Source organism: Dunckerocampus dactyliophorus, chromosome 18, assembly GCF_027744805.1.
Source record: "Dunckerocampus dactyliophorus isolate RoL2022-P2 chromosome 18, RoL_Ddac_1.1, whole genome shotgun sequence".
NCBI classification, from domain to species: domain Eukaryota; kingdom Metazoa; phylum Chordata; class Actinopteri; order Syngnathiformes; family Syngnathidae; genus Dunckerocampus; species Dunckerocampus dactyliophorus.
Genome location: NC_072836.1, coordinates 11,574,200 through 11,594,559, shown reverse-complemented (window position 1 = coordinate 11,594,559; position 20,360 = coordinate 11,574,200). Strand labels below are relative to the sequence as shown.

The following is a 20,360-nucleotide window of genomic DNA, read 5'->3' as shown; positions in this document are numbered from 1 at the left end:
CTGTGCAATGTGTTGCTCTCCAATTATCACCTGCTTCCAATTAACGCCCTGTCCTTTGCGGTTTAGGGAATTAAACTCCCTTGTCTCAGCATAAGAAAATTGTTTAATATTTGCGAGTGTTAAACTGATTTTCTAGATTACTCTGTCTCTGTAAAAAATATCCATTTAACCTTTAAAGCGTCCCTGACATGATTCATCAACTTTGCTTAAATATGTCATATATTGTTTGTAAATTATGGTCTGCATTGTTTGATTTTTGAAAGCGAACAGTAAATTTGCAAAAACTTACATTCATAGCTGCCGCCACCCTTGACAAACTCCTAGCTCAGCCTCCTTTCCTATCAGGGTGACACCTCTCAGCTAAAGCAGAGTAAACAAATCCTTCTCAGTATATATATGGTTCAGTATATTTTTAATCAAATACAGTCAAACCTGTCTATAGCGGCCACTGCAGGAAAACAGCAAAAGTGGCCGCTATAGACAGGTGGCCGCTATAGACAGGTTGGTGTCCATTTTAAATTTGTGCGCACACACATTAACATGTATTCACAAAAAGACTGGAGCAAAACCAAGAGACATAGGGAAAAACGCTCTGTTGACACATAAACAGGTAGGTAAATCTAGGTAACAGCTGCGGTGAGGAAACTAATAATATCCATAACAACACACATTCGACGGCGCTGGCCTTTTATCCGCCACAAATGTTAAATGAGCGCAGCTGCGCGGCCACCAGGCATGAAGCGGCTGCCTCTTCCTCCTCGGAGAAGGCACACCCCGCCAAATAAGAGCGCAGGACATGGGACTCTCGATCCTGTCCTGCAGAACGTCACAAATTTCCATCTTTGATTCTTTTTTAAACACGATTTTAAAAGCAAGAAATAAAAACAATACCAGACAATACCATCGCTCCTTTCTTATTGAATGGGCTTCTAATCTCTAATCAGTCGGCAATTAAGTGATATTTTAGATGTTTTATTCAGGTGTTTTGGCTATTTTAGAATCTATTCACGGCGGCATTGCAAAGTGGGAAGATTAACATTTTGGCCGTCATTAAATCTTTTCAGGGCGGCATTGCAAAGTAAGAAGACGGCTTTTTTATGTCGAACTAGGACTCAGTAATTAAAGTTTACACACGACGGCTTCATTGCTTAAAAAAACAAACTTTTTCATGCATGAAGCTTCTGCTTGAGTCGGCATTTTGGCCGCTATATTCGGTCAGATATTGTATCAAGGGATACAAAATGGGTGGCCGCTGGCCGCGTTAGACAGGTGACTGCTATAGACAGGGTCTATAACACATAAATTTGCTGCGGGGGATTTTTCAGTGGCTGCGATAGGCAGGTGGCCGTTCTATAAAGGTGGCCGCTAAGACAGGTTTGTCTGTAGTAGTCGTGCCAAAATGTTGTGTTGCTGCTGGATGTTTAGTATTGAGTGATACTGTAAGTTTCTTTTCTTTTCCAAAAGACGGAGGTTTAAGACAACAATGGACAAGGCGAATGCAGAGAACAAGAGACAGATGGACGCCCACCTAGAGTTCTGTCCTTTGCAGTGATCATTTCACTGCTGCTTGACTGCTTTAAAAAACACCTTTACAAGAAGCATTTGGCTTGAAAGTAAGGTATAAACGCATTTTGAAAAAGGATGCTATTCTGCTGGTAGAAAGGAAAAATACAAGAATGAAGAATGACCACTATGTCAAAGTAGGTACAAGAGCGTAAGTCATGTCTTGTTTACATAATGTCTTCTAAACACTATTCCACAATAGCGACAAGGCTGCAAGGCATTATTAATGTTATTTTCCGTAAACATCTTTTGATAGGAAATATAATTTTTGCAAATTTAACATTCACTGTTAAATATCTAACAATGTAGAACATAATCACAAACAATATATACCATGTCAGGGACCCTTTCACATAGATAAAGTTACCTTAATGCTTTATTTTTGTCAAGCTGCTGCATCTCCCTTGAAGTGCTTCAGCACCCCACTAGGACTGCATGCCTCAACACTTGGAAAAGTGTTAGTGGGTAAGTGTACAGTTATGGAGACTCAGAGGGGATATAGTATCAGCATTTGCAATAAAATTAGTAAAAAAAAGAACTAAGAATTTGTGTTGGGTGGCCATCTGCCTCAAGCAGTTGAGCGAGAGACAGACAAAAGATGGCAAGAATAGCAATAGTCGTACGAAACAAAACTGTGCTATTAGTAGCCTTGAGAGAAATCTTGTATTCAGTCTCAGGCAAAGGCTTTGTGTGAGTTTCACCCTGATGTTCAATTCCTACAACTGCTTTCAACCTCACACCTGAAGCTCCCTCTTATGACTGGTACCCACATGTGACATGTCCCCAGCGGACAGAGTCGCCACGCTTCTGTCAGCTGGCGTCACTGTCACGCCTCTTAACTGACACTGCGCTGCTGTTCTGGGCAAGGACAGCAATCAAAGATACCGTATGGTACGTGTACTTTCAAAAAGGCGGCACGCTGCACTGGCAAGCCGTCGACTGAACTTCTTATCAGGAAAACACAAAAGCCCTGCTGGATGAGATTGTGACAAATGGTTTTGATGTTTTTTTATAAACATAAGTACGTCGGTATCTCAGGTTTTTTATTTGTGGTTCACAGTCAAAATTTAATAGGTTAGTTTGATGTCAGAGGGAGTTAGGAACTGGTGGGCTTGCTGCCAAGCATTAAAAAAGGAAATAAGCCCCGCAGACGGCGAGTGTGGTTGCTCCTGGGTTAAGTCCTTCCAGAAGGGACCGTGCCCTTGGACAGGACAAATGCCACAAACTGTCTGTGTTAACCACGCCTTGCCAACTGTTGACCACCGCTCTTCCACTCTCTTGTGTCCACGCGTTGTCCTCTAACCAGCAAGACACAGCTGGCCATGATAACAGTGTGTCTTGGTTGTCATGGAAAAAACAACGGATTATAAATGTATAATCAGACACGGGTGTAACGGTAATGTATTTGGAATCGAGTTGACGGTACAGAAGAGTCACTCGAGTCTCACCTCAAGTCTCTGCTTTTCGTTTGATCGCGGCTGCAAAATAACCCAAAATGGAGCCAAAGAAAGTTGCAAGTGTCAGTGTTTGACCAAGGTGGGGAGAAGCACTATTTAATTCAAGAAATAAGTCATGGCAAAACACGAAGGTGGTGTCTGTGTTGATTGCTGCCACATCAGGTCTTTGTCAACAATCACGTCTTCAATCGAGGTAAATGTTCATTTATCCCTTTCATTTCATTTCATGCATGTAAAACTATAATTCTAAATCTATAAAAACATGTTTTGTGTTAACATTTTTGAGACTTGTGAACTACAGAGTCACCCGCTGATGACATCATAGACTGGCAACGGCGCTGACTTCCGGTTCCCGTTTCTATGAATCTGCAAGATGATAGGCTGCCACAAAGGACTTTTCGTGATACAAATACATTGAGAACACAACGCATTGTATTAATAACATGACAAGATGTGTACTCTAACCGGAAAACGTAAACTGAGGCAAGATTTTGGCGTAAATTTTGTTTTTTGTTTGTTAAATTAACCGGGGTGAATTTTTTTTTTTTGATAATTGTATCTACTGGATAATTACCTGCTATCAGTTTGCATTCTTATGTTTCATTTTTAAAATGATTAAAGCCATTTAGACAAAAGCTGAGCAGTTTTATGTTTTGCATTTTGTTTTGACGACCCAATGACCCAAACTGTGACCTTAAAACCAAGACACGTACTAAACTGCGACTGTGATGCGCCATTACACCCCTAAATACTACATCACAACATCCGATCTCCAACCAAATTGCGGCCACTCATTAAAAACAACTTTTTGCTGTTGTCACATGCACAGGTGGTCCTCGGGTTACGGATGAGTTCAGTTCCTAGTCTGTGATGTCAGTAGAATTTTTGTGTAACCTCCTACCTCAGTCACACTGTACACAGAACACATGAAGGACATATAAAGGCAGTAATAACAGTATTAAATGAAACCGTAATAAAAAGAGAACAACTCCTTCCTTCTGTCCCTGTGGTTGTCCTACTTTCTTCTATTGTCGCCATTCTTGTTAATCACCTGAAAAATTGGTTTGGGCATGCTTGATGCCAGTGTTTCCAGGAGGCTAGTGGGAATGTGGGAACACTTATTCAGGACATCTTGTTCTGTATAATTTTCTCTTGCTTTGTTTTTGTTTTGTTTTGGGTTTTTTTTTGTGTGCTGCTTTTAACTGGGTCTATGTACAGTGTCCTTGGGTTCCTTGAAAGGCGCTTACAAATAAAATGCATTATTATTATTTTTATTATAATTTTGCTCCAGGATGTGAAGATGGCTTCACGGAGGGCATCCACTGTCTGGAATTGATGTCCATTTTTGTAAACTTCCCTTGCCATCCATTCCCAAATGTTCTCAGTTGGATTTAGATCAGGGGAACACACAGGATGGTCGAAAAGAGTGACGTTATTCCTCTGGAAGAAGTCTTTTGTCAGGCGGACTTTGTGAACTGTAGTGTTGTCCTGTTGAAAAAGCCAGTCATTACCACACAGATGAGGGCCTTCAGTCGTGAGGCATGCCCCCTGCAACATCTCCACATAGCCAGCTGCCGTTTGACGCCCCTGCACAACCTGAATCCCCATTGTGCCACTGAAGAAAAAAGCAACCCAACCCATGATGGACCCCCCTCCACTGTGCCGTGTGGAGAACATCTCAGGTGGGATCTCCTTGTCATGCTAGTAACATTGGAAGCCATCAGGACCATCAAGGTTACATTTTTTGTTTGAGAGCTCTCATGCAAAATTCCAAACTGGCAATTTTGTGGAGGAGACAAGGTTTTTGAAGATGGTTTTTGTTCTTAAAACCATTCCGTCGTAGATGGCATCTAAACCTTCATCCCGTGTCAGGAAGCCACTCAGAGTCTCCAGCTCAGGGCCGGTGACAGTTTTTTTGGGAATACCACTTAACTTTTTTGTTGCATAACCCTTAAGATCTTACTGCGTCTGACCTCTAACCTTGCGACAGGCCTTGCTTATGCAGCTCAAGAATCCGACCACGTTCAAAGAGAGAACCTTTTTTTTGCCTTCGCCATCAAGCGATCACGACGGTGTGAATGCCTGACAGAAAATAAATGAAATCCACATTATTATTCCCAAGAGTTTTGCCTTCAGTTTTGAAAGCTGTGGTCTTAAACTTTTGATGAACAGCCTATTTCGCTTGTATGCTTGTGTGCTAAATTGCTTCCTCGCAATGTTTTTTGTCTCACTCGCATTTCTTCTTTTTGCATTTTGAAGCTCTACTTAGAACCTCCTTGAGGTCCGGCAGTGCAAAATTTAAGTTCTTCCAATTTTTCAGCTGGTCTTAACATTTTGATCAGGAGTTTATTAACAAATGCGGAAACGGAGAAATACACAAAATAAATAATAATGTTCATCAGTGGCGTGCGATGAGGTTCATGGCTGGTGAGGCACTGACTCCTTTGAAGTTTTTTAAAGTTAGGTTTTTCCAATTGTTAAAATCTAACTGTGAAAACTATGCTCCTTTTCTCAAAAACAATTTAGAAAATCACACACCCAAACTGCAAAATACTTTCGATATCCAGCAGAAGGAAGCGCTGTATCGAAAACGACATATCGCGTGATCAAAATCTAATTTTTGCACCAAAAAGCACACACTTAATACTAAAATACTTAAAAATATTCATGTATAGAAATATTTGCAGATCCACACAAACTTTAGAAAGTTTTTTTTTCACCAAATAAGTCAGTGCAACATATGCACAGCTGATATATTTCCATTAAAGTGGACTGAAATATGCTCACAAAAAGCGGTAAACTCAAAAAGAAAATTGAAAAAGATGTATAAAGAAAAAAAACAAGACAAATAATTGGGCAGCATCTTGTCACATGTTTGTTTGTATGTTTGTCCTTGTCAATATCTTCCCTTGCCAGACATGGAGAGGTAAAGAAGAAGAAGAATTACAAGTTGGTCATTAAGAGTATGGCAAGAAAAAAAAAAGACATTAATTCATGTTTGTTCAAAAAAAGTTTTCAAAAACTTCTTAGACTCATTTATTTTCTTTGTAAACTGAAAAACAATACCGGTCTCACCTTTTGTTTGTATATGAAGCACATGTGCCCTATTCTTCTCCAAAAAAAGCTGTAATATTTTGTTGCAAAAGTCAGTTCACCTTCCGTTGAGCTTGGATATAAAATACTGCAGTAGTCACGTTCATTAATTGATGTATTCAACAAAGCATAACAAATTTGTAATGAATTGTACTTGTTGCTAAAGCTATCTCTAGCTGGTATTGCTGTCAAAAAATGCTTGGTGTTTTTTCCTCTCTATGGAAGGATGGCAGCGACAAGCACCTTCCAGCTACACACACCCCGGCCCCTTCAAGAGAAGGTGGACTACTAAAGCGCCTCTGCATGTGGAATTTCTCTGTATTTTACTGTCTGATTAGCAAGAATAACGATGTCACACTTACACTGAAGACATGAAAGTCTGATTGTGTCGACTTATATTTGGGGTTTAGAGATTTATACACGCAAACCAACAGGTGCCACCGAACTACTTTTCCTTCAAGCAAGTCAGAGGTTTTCTTCCTGTCACTCACAGGTGACCTTGAGAGACCAGTAAAAGTGGTTGGGCAAGTAAGCAAACAATAGAGGAGGAGTTATGATGCTAATTTGAAGATAACAACTGGGTCGTATTAGTGGCTATCCATACGGAAACGATACGGAAACGCTTTCTGGTCAAAACGGCAAAGTATTTTATTGTTTCAGCCTCTCATCCTCTCGTTCTAGGTGACCTGAAACGGTATCCTGAAACTGTACTTTTTAAAAAAATTGCTTCCAGAGAGGGAAAATCTGAAAAACGCCGGCTCGCCGTTTCTGTATGGACTAGCAAATCTGCTGCAATTTAAAAATGATGACGTCACCGCCCCGTCGCCGTCATATGACTAGAAGTGAGCTTTGACGACAAGCGAACATAATATCCGAGTATTTCTAGTGTCACAACTCACCGCAGTTGACATTCCCCCAGTATTTTCTTGTCTTATACTCCCAAAATGCCGCAAATTCCACTTTGTCGTAAGTCTAGACGAGCCTTGGAAAGCGCAAGACTTAGGCGCATCCGTTCTTTCTCCGTTCACAGCACCACACTTAGGTGTGCCTTGTGTACTGCATTGTTTTCACTGTTATCCGTTCCCATCTGGATGCAACTATTTACTTATCCGGTATGGTGTGGATGCGACTTTTTTTCAACTTGCCAAAAAAAAAAAAAAAAAATCCCAAGAACGTTCCCGTGCGGACAGGCCCTGATATTCAATACAATTTCACCCATTTAGGCCTCGCAAGGTTAATAATGCACTTCAAGAGTTGCTGATAAGTCCTGCTTGGACAAACTGTACATTGATGTTGACGTGAAAAGCTTTAAAAGTGAGATAAGTGACATCTCAGTGTGTGTGTGTGTGTGTGTGTGTGTGTGTGTGTGTGTGTGTGTGTGTGTAATGCAGCACATGCCAATGAGGTGCCTTGTTAGTGAGGAATAAGACAACCAGAGCATGAAAGAGCAGGCTGGAAGAGTCAATTGGACACTGTGAAAGCAGTGAACAGACTTTCTTCGTCTGTGGGTCTTGCTTTAAGGTCATATCATAAAAATGGAGCGCAACAGCAAGGTATGAGTTAAATCCTGTGAAAGTAGAAAGAAAATAGATTGGTACCAGTGGTTGTTTTTACTAGCAAAGAGAGATAAATTGGGCCCACAACAGTTTCTCCCTCGTATCTCTGGCTCTTTTGCCACTTTATTCACAACACAAGAATACACTCGCCAGTCCCCAAGAGGGGCAGGCTGAATGAAAGCAGAGATTCACTGCTCACATTATGCTGTTAAAAAACAAAAAAACGTTGTTTCTCACCACAGAGTTGCCTTTGTGTTGTCTAAATGTTTACATGGAACAGCTTGGGGGGGTTTACAGACAGATGCACGGTCCAAGAACGCCGCCTCAGAACAATTCCTCCTGTTTCCAGGATGAAAGTAATGACACCATTTTCAGGGGCTTTCAAATGGCTTCTCAGAGTGTCGCATTGATGAAGCGGCGCAACATCTTTACTCCCTTGTCGAAATGTTATTAGACAAATCAAATGAGCAGAGCCACTTTGCATCGCACCCGAGGTAATTTGCTTTCTCTGTCATCGCTCGGCGGAGGTTCTCTGAAGCATTTTGCTTTTGTTTTGGGATATTGCAATGAGTCCTGCAGTCTTATTTGGTGTCTGAGTAATGCGGACTTTCAGCCAGGAGAATAAAGATGCAAAGGCATTTGTGTGACCTAAATCCCGCTCACCAACCTCACCAACAACTAAAATTGACTCTTCCTCCTTCAACAATGCTGTGATTGAAACATAAAATAACTTTTACCTTTCCTAAGAGCCATTTTTCAACCAGCTTTTTTTCTGTGGTAAATGAGTCACACACACGGCTGCTTACTGCTCACACGACTGTAAATTGCATTTGTGGCACCCCTTAATGGTTCTGCTCCAAATGTTTTATGTAATACAGATATCCTCAAAGCTTTATAATCATTAGACGACAGGCAAGTCCCACTTCTGCCCCTGCAAAGACGTTTCGCTTGACGGCGGCCACCAAGCTCGCTCAAATCCTACAGACATGCTTGCCAGACTCCTAAAAGGTGTAAACCAAATGTGACATTTCGACAAAACACCCTAAAGTTACAGAAGGTGTTTTGTAGAGTGCATTGGGCTGTGTGGGAAATTTCAAGTCGATCTGACTGATGGGGTCATACCTTGGGGTTTGCCACCATGAAGTAGAAATAACACATACAGTCATGTGAAAGAATTAGGACACCCTACGGCAGGAGTGTCCAAGCTTTTTCTACCAAGGGCTACATATTGAAGAATGAAAGGGTGCTCGGGCCCACCCACTTGGATATTTTGTAAAGCAACACATGTAGATACGCTAAGAAGTTATAGATATATTTTTTTAAAACTGCATATTAACTTTTTGATACAGGTGATAGCGCGTCGTATTAGTATGAAGTTTGGTCTTTGCTCTTTTTTCCTATTTTTACTGTTGTGTTTTTTTTTATTTTCCAAATCTCCTCAAAGAGTCTTTGTAAATTTTCTTCTCGTAATATCGGGACTTTATTCCCATAATATTTGTTCTTTATTGCTGTAATATTGTAGCGTTTTACCCCGGCCTAGTTGTCCAAAAATCACAACTTTATTTTGTTTTGTTTGTTTCTCATAATATTACAACTTTGTTATTTCATATTTAAACTCTATGCTACTAAAATAAAAGGAAATGTATTTTTCCTCTTAATTTTTGGAAATTATTCACTTCAAATTATGCACTTTCTTTCTTGTTGGAAAACAAAATTTTTCCCTTTTGTACATTGATTTTATTGTTGTAAAATTACAGCTGTTTTTTTTCCCATTTCTGGTGAGTTTTTTTTTATTTCCAAAGATTTCAACTTTCTTCTTGTAATTTTTATTATTATGTAATTTCAACTTCATGCTACTAAACTGATGTTATTTTTCGTCATAATATTATGAGGTTATTCTTTTTAATATATATATATATATATAATGAGGTTATTCTTGTAAAATTAAAACTTTTTCTCGATAATAAATGTTTTTTTCTCTTCATATTTGGACTTTATTCTTTTAAAATTATTGCTGATTTATCCATTTTTACTCTTGTTTAAAATAATAACTTTAGAAAATGCCGCGGGCCAATAAAAAACAGCCGTGGGCTGCACATGGCCCCCAAGCCACACTTTGGACCCCTTGCCCTATGTAGTGTACATGATCTCTAAGCAAGAGCCCAAAATTAATTTCAGCCGCTTGTACTTGCGATCTTGTCCTTTTGGTCACGTCCCAAAGCTCGTGACCAAAGGTGAGGGTAAGAACGTGGATTGACCAGCTGGTCCACAGTTCCACGACCAGGACGAAAATCACACTGTTCCTCTTGAACCCGAGATTCAACTATCCGGTGAATAGACCTTATCAGGAAGGCTGACAAGTGTGATCCCACGATGGTTGCATCACAGCCTCGGTTCCTCCTTCTTAAAAAGGGGGACCCCCACCCCGGTTTGCCAATCCAGAGGCATCGCCCCTGATGTCCACATTATGCTGCAGAGTGGTGTCAACCAAGACATGCCCACAACATCCTGGGCCCTAGGAACTCCGGGCGGATCTCGACAACCGAATTGTTCCTTCCATCGGTCCACAACATCTCGAGTCGAGGTCAGCAGCACACCACCCCCCACAAACACGGTGTTGATTGCGCACTGCTTCCCTCTGCTGTGATCGTTGACGGTGGTCCAGAATGTCTTCGAAGCCGTCCGGAAGTCTTCTTCGAACTCCTCCCATGTCTGAGTTTTTGCCTCAGCGACCGCCAAAGCCGCAGACCGCTTGGCCTGCTGATACCTGTCAGCTGCTTCCGGAGTCCCATGAGCCAAAACGGCCAGATAGGACTCCTTCTTCATCTTGACAGCATCCCTCACCACTGGTGTCCACCAACATGTTCTGGAATTACCGCCACGACCATCTTACAGCCACGGCTCAGATCGGCCACCTCGACAATGGAGGCACGGCCCATTCGGACTCAATGTCCGCCGCCTCACTCGGAGCATGGTTGAAGACTGTTTATACACTGTATTGTTTTTCTTTGGCTGTCTTTTGCCTGGTGGAAATGAGAAGAAAATAACAAGGCAGCACGAGCAAACTCCTCCACAGTGAGCAATAAATTCAGCCGGCATCCCTAATGTGGCAGAATGGCAGACACATGGTGCAAGATGCCGCTCTTTGGTCATTATCATAACCCTTTCAGGGGCAAACGGCAAATTGTTCGGCAAAGGGTGAATGCCAAAAACCCTACGGTTCAAGTTAATTTGATTACATTTCCATTATGAACTATGTACACAGTTTTGCTGCTCGACTAAGCCAATTAAAGGCCTCCTGAAGCTAAGAAGAGTTGACAGCGCGGCAGCCCTATTCTTCTTCAACAATTAGGGAGATTGCAATCATTTGTCACCCTTAAACAGGTTGGAAGCGCCTGTGACTTTTGTCGGCTACATTACAGCCGACTACCCTTTCTTTCATTCATTAATTTTCAGTGTTGATGCCAGTGAGCCTTGAGACTCATTTATTTTTTAAATAATTCCGTCGTGATGTGTTCCGTCTTGGTGGATAAAGTGGCAACATGAATAAACATGTGGAGACAGCTTTTTGACAGCGGGGGAGAGAAGGGGAGAAAAAGGAGGCGAGCACACGAGGAAGTAGAGCTGATTTGGAAGTCAAGCTGGCACTGCGTTTCACCTGAGGCTGTGCAAGCCACTCACTGGTCTTTTCAGCCAAGTGGAAAGGGGAAAACAAGCGTTTAAGCCAAACATCACCTGCTAGCTCTTCCTCAAGCCAGTAAACATATACAATTAACAGCACTGACAGGGGGGAGTAAAAAAATGCATGATAAACAGATTCAAGTAAGTCTGCGTTCACACTTGTGGATTTGCACTTCGGTCAGAACCTAAACAAATAAATCTGATTGCTGTGCATTTTGGTGTGGTTGCTTAGCTTTCCCAGTGGTATTTTTGTGAAGAGACCAAAGGCTGTGCGGTATAGAACATATGTATAAACTCGCAGCTCGTCACATCCTACGTCACGTAACTCAAGGATGACGCCACTTGGTCCACTTGTTTGGTGAACACCAGGGTTTGGTCACTTTCACGTTTGACGAGGCCTGTCATAACAGATAACAAATTTTGCTGGACAATAATGGCCTACAAATTATTGTCGATAATCGATATTATTGACAACATTTTTTGAGGCCATTTTTTCATGAATTATATGGCATAATAATAAGAGTACATCATATGAAAACAATAAACTTTAATTTCTTAATATTGTAATTGAAATGTCAAGAGCTTTTAAATAAATTCAAACAAACAACAAAAAAAGACAAAAAATATAACTCAAAAAATCCCAATCATAACCAAAAATAAGAAAAAATAGACTGTTAAGAAAAAAAACACAATAAAAACCACACACACACACACACACACACACACACACAGTTATGTAGTGTATTGTTAGACTAATGTAGGGGGTCATATTTGAGTTGGACCACATATTTGTGGTGGCAGAGTAAAGTGTAAAGTTTCCGATGTCCTTCAACATGTCTTCTTTCACTCGGTTATACAGTTCAGGAATTGCTGTTTGTAACATGTACATGTACGTTCGCCCAGGCAATTCGTACGGTGTGTCAAACATTTCTAGCATTTCCCAAAATGTTGGCTTTTCAACCGTACTGAATGGTTGCATTTCTTTTGCAATGTAGCGAGCAACACTGTCTATGAGCGCGCACCATTTTGGGCATATTTACTTTGCCGACCAAATACCTCAGTAAGTGTTGACTGTCGGGACAAAGGCTCTGTTGCACCTCCACACTGGGGCTGCGGCATTCGGCTTAGAAACCATCGCGTTTCTGCGTTCATTCATATTACTGTTTGCTTGCCAACTTGCTGCTAGCACACACACTGTCTGTAGAGTATCCACTCACTAGTAGCCCCGCCTCCACGTACTGGGATAAAAAGGCTGAATGGTTGACGGGAGGGTTCACTCTCTCAGTCCATTCCACTATAAACCAATGTGCACAGACACATGCAGAGTGAATCCTCTTGTCATCCTGCCTGTGTGGTAAAAAGAGACGAGGAAAACAAACAGGCGTACGTGCACATGTCAATTTATAGAGGCAGGCAAAATTATCGACTTCATTTTTTTTATCGTTTGATTAATCAGTTCGATTATCGTGACAGGCCTACGTTTGACCAAATGAATCATACCAGCAGAGCAAACACACCAGACTTCTTTTTAACCAAACCAAACGCAGCAAGTGTGAATGCACCCTCCAGGTGTCTCGGCAAGGCAGGGGGCCAACATGTGTGCTTTGCCTTGCTGTGTTCTTACTCTAATTTAAACAGCATTTCCTTAAGAAACATCAGTCACCCACACATATAACATCACCTCAATCATATCATCATCTCTCAGAAGTTACAGCAGTGAACTCTTAAGCCACATGAGAGCTGCATGTTAAAAAAAAGCAATACTTTTATCACCTTTAGGGCTTTATTATCATGTCTGAAATCAGTTGCAGGGGGCCACTGTGCCTTGGATGTATACTTGTGGCATGCAAGTGCTTTCTATTACTTGTGATTGAGTGTGTGTGTATGTGTGGGTGGGTTTGTCCTCAGCCTTTGTTGGAACTCGGGGATGCCTTTGATTCTATTAAAACTGTATTATATTTCTCTTGATGGAGCTGTATAATTTTGCACGCATTGATTTTTCTATCTGTCTGTGGGTGTGTTCGCAAGGCAGCCCGTGTGTCGTTGTGTGTAAGAATTATGATCTGCTGCCTGCATTAGAGGAGGCAGTTTTAATCACACCAGGATTGTGAGTGTTTTAAACAAATGTTTTTCTGTGTGTATGTGTGTGTGTAAGCATGGTGGATTATCATAAGATTTACAGATTTGGAAATGGCTGACAGCTGTCATGCTGCATAATAATACACGTCCACAAAATTATAGCAACAGCCGCTTTGGCAGGTTGTCAATGCGGCTATCTAGATTAAAGCTCAATAGACGAGAACATAAGCACCGACCAACATGCACGCACACACTCGCCACTTGGCAGAGGGATACTTTTCACTCCGAGAAGGGTTGAGGGAAAAGACAAAAACTCACACCGTTCTAGGATCTCAACTTTAGCAGTGTTTGGCAACCAATCACAACATCAAGCATCCAGTAGCTGTAAAGGCAAATACTCATAAGAAGACAAAATAACACATCTTTATACCTCAATGACTCTGCATGTTGGCGTTGAAACACACTCCCCTAATCAATACAAGTTCCAACTTTAAAAGTTAAACTCTTTCCGAGATGCTTTTTGAGCTATTAAGGCCATCATTCACATATATTGAAAGTTGTATCATCGTTTTGCTTCATAGTAGCCATATTTTTTAACCAATCTTGCTCAAATTTTACAGACATATTCTTGTCAGTCCCCTAAATTTCAAGTCAATCCTACATGTGGGGTTAAACACTGAGGTTAAATAACAGTGCATGAGAATGTGGAAAGGAAAACGTAGCTCATTTATCAGCAAGTATATTACACAACAGAATCAATGTTGTAATAGCGGTAAAGCTTGGTTTATGCTTGGCAAAATTCTGGCACTTTTGCAATCACGCCCCTCCGCGGAGAACGTACGCCAAATTTTCCGCACTGCACACATAGGACATTTTCTAACTACATGGATAAGCAAGAGCTCCTGGTGGCGGAGATTCAAAAATACAGACATCTTTATGACGCGGCTCTTAAAGATCACCACGATCAACAGATTGTCATCCATAATTATTGGAGAGAAATTGCTGCCACTCTTGGAAGAGACGAGGAGGCAGTAAAAAAAAAAAAGTTGGACAAATTTGTGACCAATATGTGAAGGCAAGAAAGGGCCCCACCAATTCTGAAAGAGATGGGTCGGCTGTCATCCTGTATCAAACACAGAGAAACGTTTAAGTTCACGCTTGTCGCCGTGTCGTAAACAACAACGCTTTCTACTTCTACTATGGTGTTGTTGTTGTACGCATGCCGTAGACGCTCTACACTGCCCCCCAATCGTCTGGGATAATATGGGGCAGAGGGGACATGACACACTGACTATGACGGGACTCATTTCCGCGCAGCACATACATACGTCAAGCATAGCCCAAGCTTAAGGACCAACAGCTGAGCAACCAACATTTTAAAGTGCAAGCCGAGGTAGATAAAGCTGATGAATGCTGACCACTCATGATGCTTCAAATGCAGCAACTGCCATCTTGTGGAATTAATGAAAAAAAAAACCTACTGTAAATTACTATTGAAAAATGCTATTTTTTTCACACGTGTTGAACCCTGCGTCTTTAACAATGATGCGGCTAATTTATATGTAAGAGAACTCCAATTCCCATGATGCTTTGAGTGCAGATTCAGGAAACAGGAAATTGGACTAGTGGAGTGGGTGCTAATATTACGTTTTGAAGTCTTATGCAGCGATGGTGTTTTGATCTGACAAATCTTAAGTAAGTTTGATCTAGTGTAGAGTTACTACAGCTTCTGCTTGGACTGCTTGGGCCACGACAGATGTCTCACATTTCATTCATTCATTCAGCTGGGATCATCAGTGAAGGTAGGATTGCAGGGTTTATAGTCTGTCTTCCTGTGTGAATATCCCACGTTATACCGTGGCAGTGTGCCCCTTCCTGATTTCTTTTTTTTTGCATGTTTGTCACACTTAAATGTTTCAGATCATCACACCTGATCACAAACCTGCATGGCCCTGTGTGAAAAAGTGACTGCCCCCTAAACCTAATAACTGGTTGGGCCACATTTAGCAGTAACAACTGCAATCAAGCATTTGCGAAAACTTGTAATGAGTCTCTTACTGCACCGTGGAGGAATTTTGTCGGACTCGTCTTTGCAGAATTGTTGTAATTCAGCCACATTGGAGGGTTTTCGAGCATGAAGCGCCTTTTTAAGGTCATGCCACAGCATCTCAATAGGATTCAGGTCAGGATTTCGACTAGGCCACTCCAGAGTCTTCATTTTGTTTTTCTTCAGCCCGAGGTGGACTTGCTGGTGTGTTTTGGATCATTGTCCTGCTGCAGAACCCAAGTTTGTTTCAGCTTGAAGTCACAAACAGATGGCCGGACATTCTCCTTCAGGATTTTTTGGTACAGCAGAATTCATGGTTCCACGGGAAGTCTTCCAGGTCCTAAACCAGCAAAACAGCCCCAGACCATCACACTACCACCACCATATTTTACTGTTGGTATGTTGGTATGTATATTCTTTTTTCTGAAATGCGGCGTTACTTTTAAGCCAGATGTAATGGGACACACACCTTCCAAAATGTTCGAAATTTTTCTAGTCAAAACTTTGAGTATTTTCCCAGAGGTCTTAGGGATCATCCAGATGTTTTCTTTTTGTTCAGCAGTGTTTTTTGTCTTAGAACTCTCCACACAGGCTGTTTTTGTCCAGTGTCTTTGTTATGGTGGAGTCATGAACACTGACCTTAACTGAGGCAAGTGAGGCCTGCAGTTCTTTGGATGTTGTTGTGGGGTCTTTTGTGACCTCTTAGATGAGTCGTCGCTGCGTTCTTGGGGTAATTTTGGTTGGCCGGCCACTCCTGGGAAGGTTCATTACTGTTCCATGTTTTCACCCTTTCTGGATAATGGCTCTCACTGTGCTTCGCTGGAGGCCCAAAGCTTTAGAAATGGCTTTAGAACATTTTCCAGACTACTAGATCGCAATTACTTTCTTTCTGGGGGGAGCAACAGTGGGGGCAATCACCTTTTCACACAAGGCCATGGAGGTTTGTATTTTTTTTCTCCTTTAATAATAAAAAGTTTCATTTAAAAACTGCTTTCTGTGTTCAGTTGTGTTGTCATTGACTAATATTTACATTTGCTTGATGATCTGAAATATTTAAGTGAGACAAACATGCAAAAAAATAAGAAATCACGAAGAGGGCAAACTATTTTCCTTTTCTCTTCAAATTTGGTGAGTGCAGCTTATATTCACGTGCCCGTGATAGTCTGGAATTTACAGTACTTCATGAGGTTGCCTACAGCCTCAGATGTTTTTTTTACCTGCAACTGATTAGAGACAACGGTGGTTATTTGCTTTTGTAGACCATGCACCTGGCGACCATCGAAAACGGTGGTTGATTGAATAGAGGTATTAATTTATTAATTTGAGTAGTTACAGTATGTTGACTTAAATGTAGAAATAAGAACAAACTAACGGCAAAAAGCCAGATTCACATTTGTGACACTATATTTACCAAATACAGCGGAACCTTGGTTGATGTCATTAATGCGTTCCAGCAGGTCGAATTCTAACCGAAACGTACCCGAACCCAATCAATTTTTCCCATCTTGTAAATCCAATTAATCCGTTCCAAAAAGTAAAAAATGTTAACACAAAACACATTTTTATAGTTTTGCAATTAAAGTTTAACATGCATAAAACAATTATAAATGCATATAAATACATATAACCGATGAATGACAGGGATGAATGAAAACTGAAGGTTGCTTTTACCTTCATTGAAGACGTGCTTCTTCACGTGACTGTTCCCAAAGACACAATGTGGCAGTGAGATCAACACCTTCCTCTTTAACACCACTTTCCTGTTTTGCTCGAATTCAATAGTGAATTCAAGCGTGTTTCTCACCTCAGTAACCCAAAATGGAGCCAAAGAAATTTGCAAGTTCCAGCATTTGATAAAGAAGATGAGAAACCCTATTGAATTCAATAAATAACTCATGCCGAAAGAGGAAGGTGGTGTCAGCGTGGATCTCTCTGCCACATCGTGTAATTGACAACAGTCATGCCTTCAATGTCAAAGGTAAAATTAAGCTTAAATGTTCATTTATCCCCTTCATTTGTCGTTTATAAGCATTTAGAATTCTTTTATGCATGAAAACTTTCAGTATAAAACTATAAAAACATTTCTGAGAGTCAACCGCTGATGACATCATAGACGGGCGACACGGCTGACATCTTCTTCCTGTGTAGTGGCAATCAAATAGGACGCTAACAAAGACGTAACAAGACGCGCACCATATTGTACACTAAGCGGAAAATGCACACAAACAGAGGCAAAATTAGGGTGTACATTTTTAATGTTAACCGAAACAAAATGCTGACAAGGACCGACACAAACTGAGGTTCCACCGCAACTGTTGTTTGTGTTTTGAATGTGTTGAACTTGTGTTTACTTGAAAAATACATATCAGGGTTTAGGATGGAAAATGTTTGTATTGTTCTATTTCATTTCTATTTCATTTCCATGTTTTTGTGTGCAATCTTAAGTTTCATATATGCTCACGGATACATTTTTTTTCGGTAAATCAATTATCACATGGTATAATAGCGGTGCCGGTAACCTCGATACGGCTCTGACCTCACATCTATTCGTTGGCCCCCTAAATGAGTCTTAAGACCGCCCGCTGCCAACCCCTCAAGGCAATGCAAAAGTGGTGGACTCTATCGGGGGTCCTCTTGCATGTCAGAGCAGCCAGCAGTGTGAAAATCAGCAGGCGACACAGTAGGAAGCTGCTAGAAAACAAGCACATGCCACCTCTGGCACCCCAGGGGACAGTGTATGGGTTGCTGTGCCGCGTAATATTTGACACCCTTGGAGGTGCCAGTCATTTGCAAACATACAGAAAAATCCCTCCTGAGAAGAAGATCTGCATCCTACTTGAGCAGCACAAGTCGTGACAAAGAGGAATTCCTTCTCCATGGAAGAACCAGACAGACAATTGAATGTATTACTCCCGTTAATGCATGGGAGAGGGGAGTAATTGAAGGAGGCAACTGAAACAGGTGTGTTTATGGGTGGAAATGGTAAAAACCCTGTGAAGTAGCCCAGCGGCACTCAACAGATCCTCACATTTGTGTTACCTTCAAAAAAAAAAAGAAAAAGACGGTAATAAAGGCGAGAGGAACTGTGCCCTGCATATTAAGAGACGCCTGAGGCTCCTTTCAGATAAGGTTGGGAGCACTTTGGAGCAATGCAACCTGCTCAAAGACAAACAAGCAGGGATTATGCTGCTTTTAGCACTTTGGACGGAGGGCGCAGAGAGACGCTTTTCACACAAACGAGCTGATAATATAGAAAACATGCTGTTAAACGTCACACTGGGTGTTAATATGCATCACAGTCTCATCAAGAGCTAACAAACTTACCTTCACTTCACTTCTTCATAACCTTTATTTCACCACTTATTGAGATTTGAGCATTTCATCATGACATAAGGGCCAGATATGGCCTCAACGGCCATCCATCTTGACATCTCATTACATCTCAATAAAGCACGGGTCATATTAGTGCAGTTCATTCATTCTGTATGCATGCATGCAGCCCGCAGTGTTAAAAATGGACATTAGGCGGATGTAATATAGGTTTCAAATAATAACCCCCTGCTTCATTTGCCCATAGTCGCTCTCTTGCAAGATTATGGCCGCTTGTGCGAGGCCATTAAGGTGGCCTCTGGGCAGAACCGAGGCTCAGCGTACACTCAGAGCGACAGTTTATTGCGGTTTCTGGAAAAATGGCTTATATACAATAGATTTTACTTAGAAATATTACTGTGGGCCAAAATGGAATGGTAACCCCAATGTAAACTTAGAACATCTTTGAAAATATATATTTTTTAATCTGGACTATATTGTTGCTATACACTTATTAGCCACTTTATTAGGTACACCTGCACAATTCAAAACTGTAGAAAGGTCAGGTTTGTATGACCCCGTCAGAGATTCGACTATTACTGCATAATGGGCGCCTCAGACGTGTTTAGGCTGCCTTATTTTTCCATATAGGAGGGACAAAATATTAGGAACACCTCCCAGCATGATGTGCTGCACTACATGACACTACACTACAGTGAAATCTACAATCGCAATAGTAAAGACTTGATTAATACAAATAGAACAAAAAAATCGTACTGGAGAATTTGTATCGGATGTCATCTCATTCGAGTGTGCAGATGTACCTAATATTTTGGCAAGTGAGTGCATATTCACGTTGTACACACAGGCGGAGTGTTCCAAGTGGAGAATTCACATAACTTCCATTCAAAACCTGCTGTTTTAAACCCTTCAGCCACGACTTTCAAACGTCACTTAAAAAAAAAAAAATGAAAGAGTTGCGCATCTTACCCTGAGCCCGGACGCTGAAACACGTCGCCGACAGCAGAATCCAACAGGAGACCCACACCTTCCTGACCCGTCCAGACGCGACCACAGCTACCGCCGCCGCCATGGTCCGATGCTGCCGCGGTACCACCGTCGAGCCCCCGCCGGCGCGCCTTTCGCGTCCCCAGCCAGGAAACATGTTGCTCTGGGGTAGTCGCGTGCGCACTCACACACTCCCGGGAAAAGAAAGCGTCCTGGAAGATGATGCTGATGCTGCTGCTGCTGCTTATGCTGCTCTTCTTGTGCGTCAGGCTGGTGATGAGGGAGAGAGACCAGGCGCGCGCGCACGCACGCACGCTCACAAACACACACACACACACACACAAGATGAAAAAAACGATTCCAATTGAATTTAAGACTGGACTGTGACGTCATAAGGTGTCTGTAAAATAAGTTATCACAACCCAAAAAAGGGGCCACCATCAAGTGAACAACTCTTTAGCTCTTTCGGGCTGCCGTGCTAAGGTTCTGTCCACCTGAACCCAGTGAGACTTAACTGTCCTTGCAAAGAAGCTGTTAGCTGAGAAGCTGCTTATAGGCACTCAAACA

The 20,360-nt window shown here is 41.6% G+C and overlaps 1 protein-coding gene across 4 annotated transcripts in view; it reads right to left on the bottom strand.

Annotated features, from left to right (window-relative positions):
• sdk2a (sidekick cell adhesion molecule 2a) overlaps positions 1-20,079 on the bottom strand; it is a 184,290-nt gene extending 164,211 nt beyond the window's left edge. For all 4 annotated transcript variants that reach the window (XM_054760733.1, XM_054760729.1, XM_054760731.1 and 1 more), the window contains exon 1: positions 19,776-20,079. Coding sequence is in view for 3 of the 4 variants with exons in the window: in XM_054760729.1 (XP_054616704.1) it covers positions 19,776-19,950 (175 nt within the window). In the remaining variant the exon portion in view is untranslated. The remainder of the gene's footprint in view (positions 1-19,775) is intronic.
• Between the last annotated feature and the right edge of the window lie 281 nt (positions 20,080-20,360).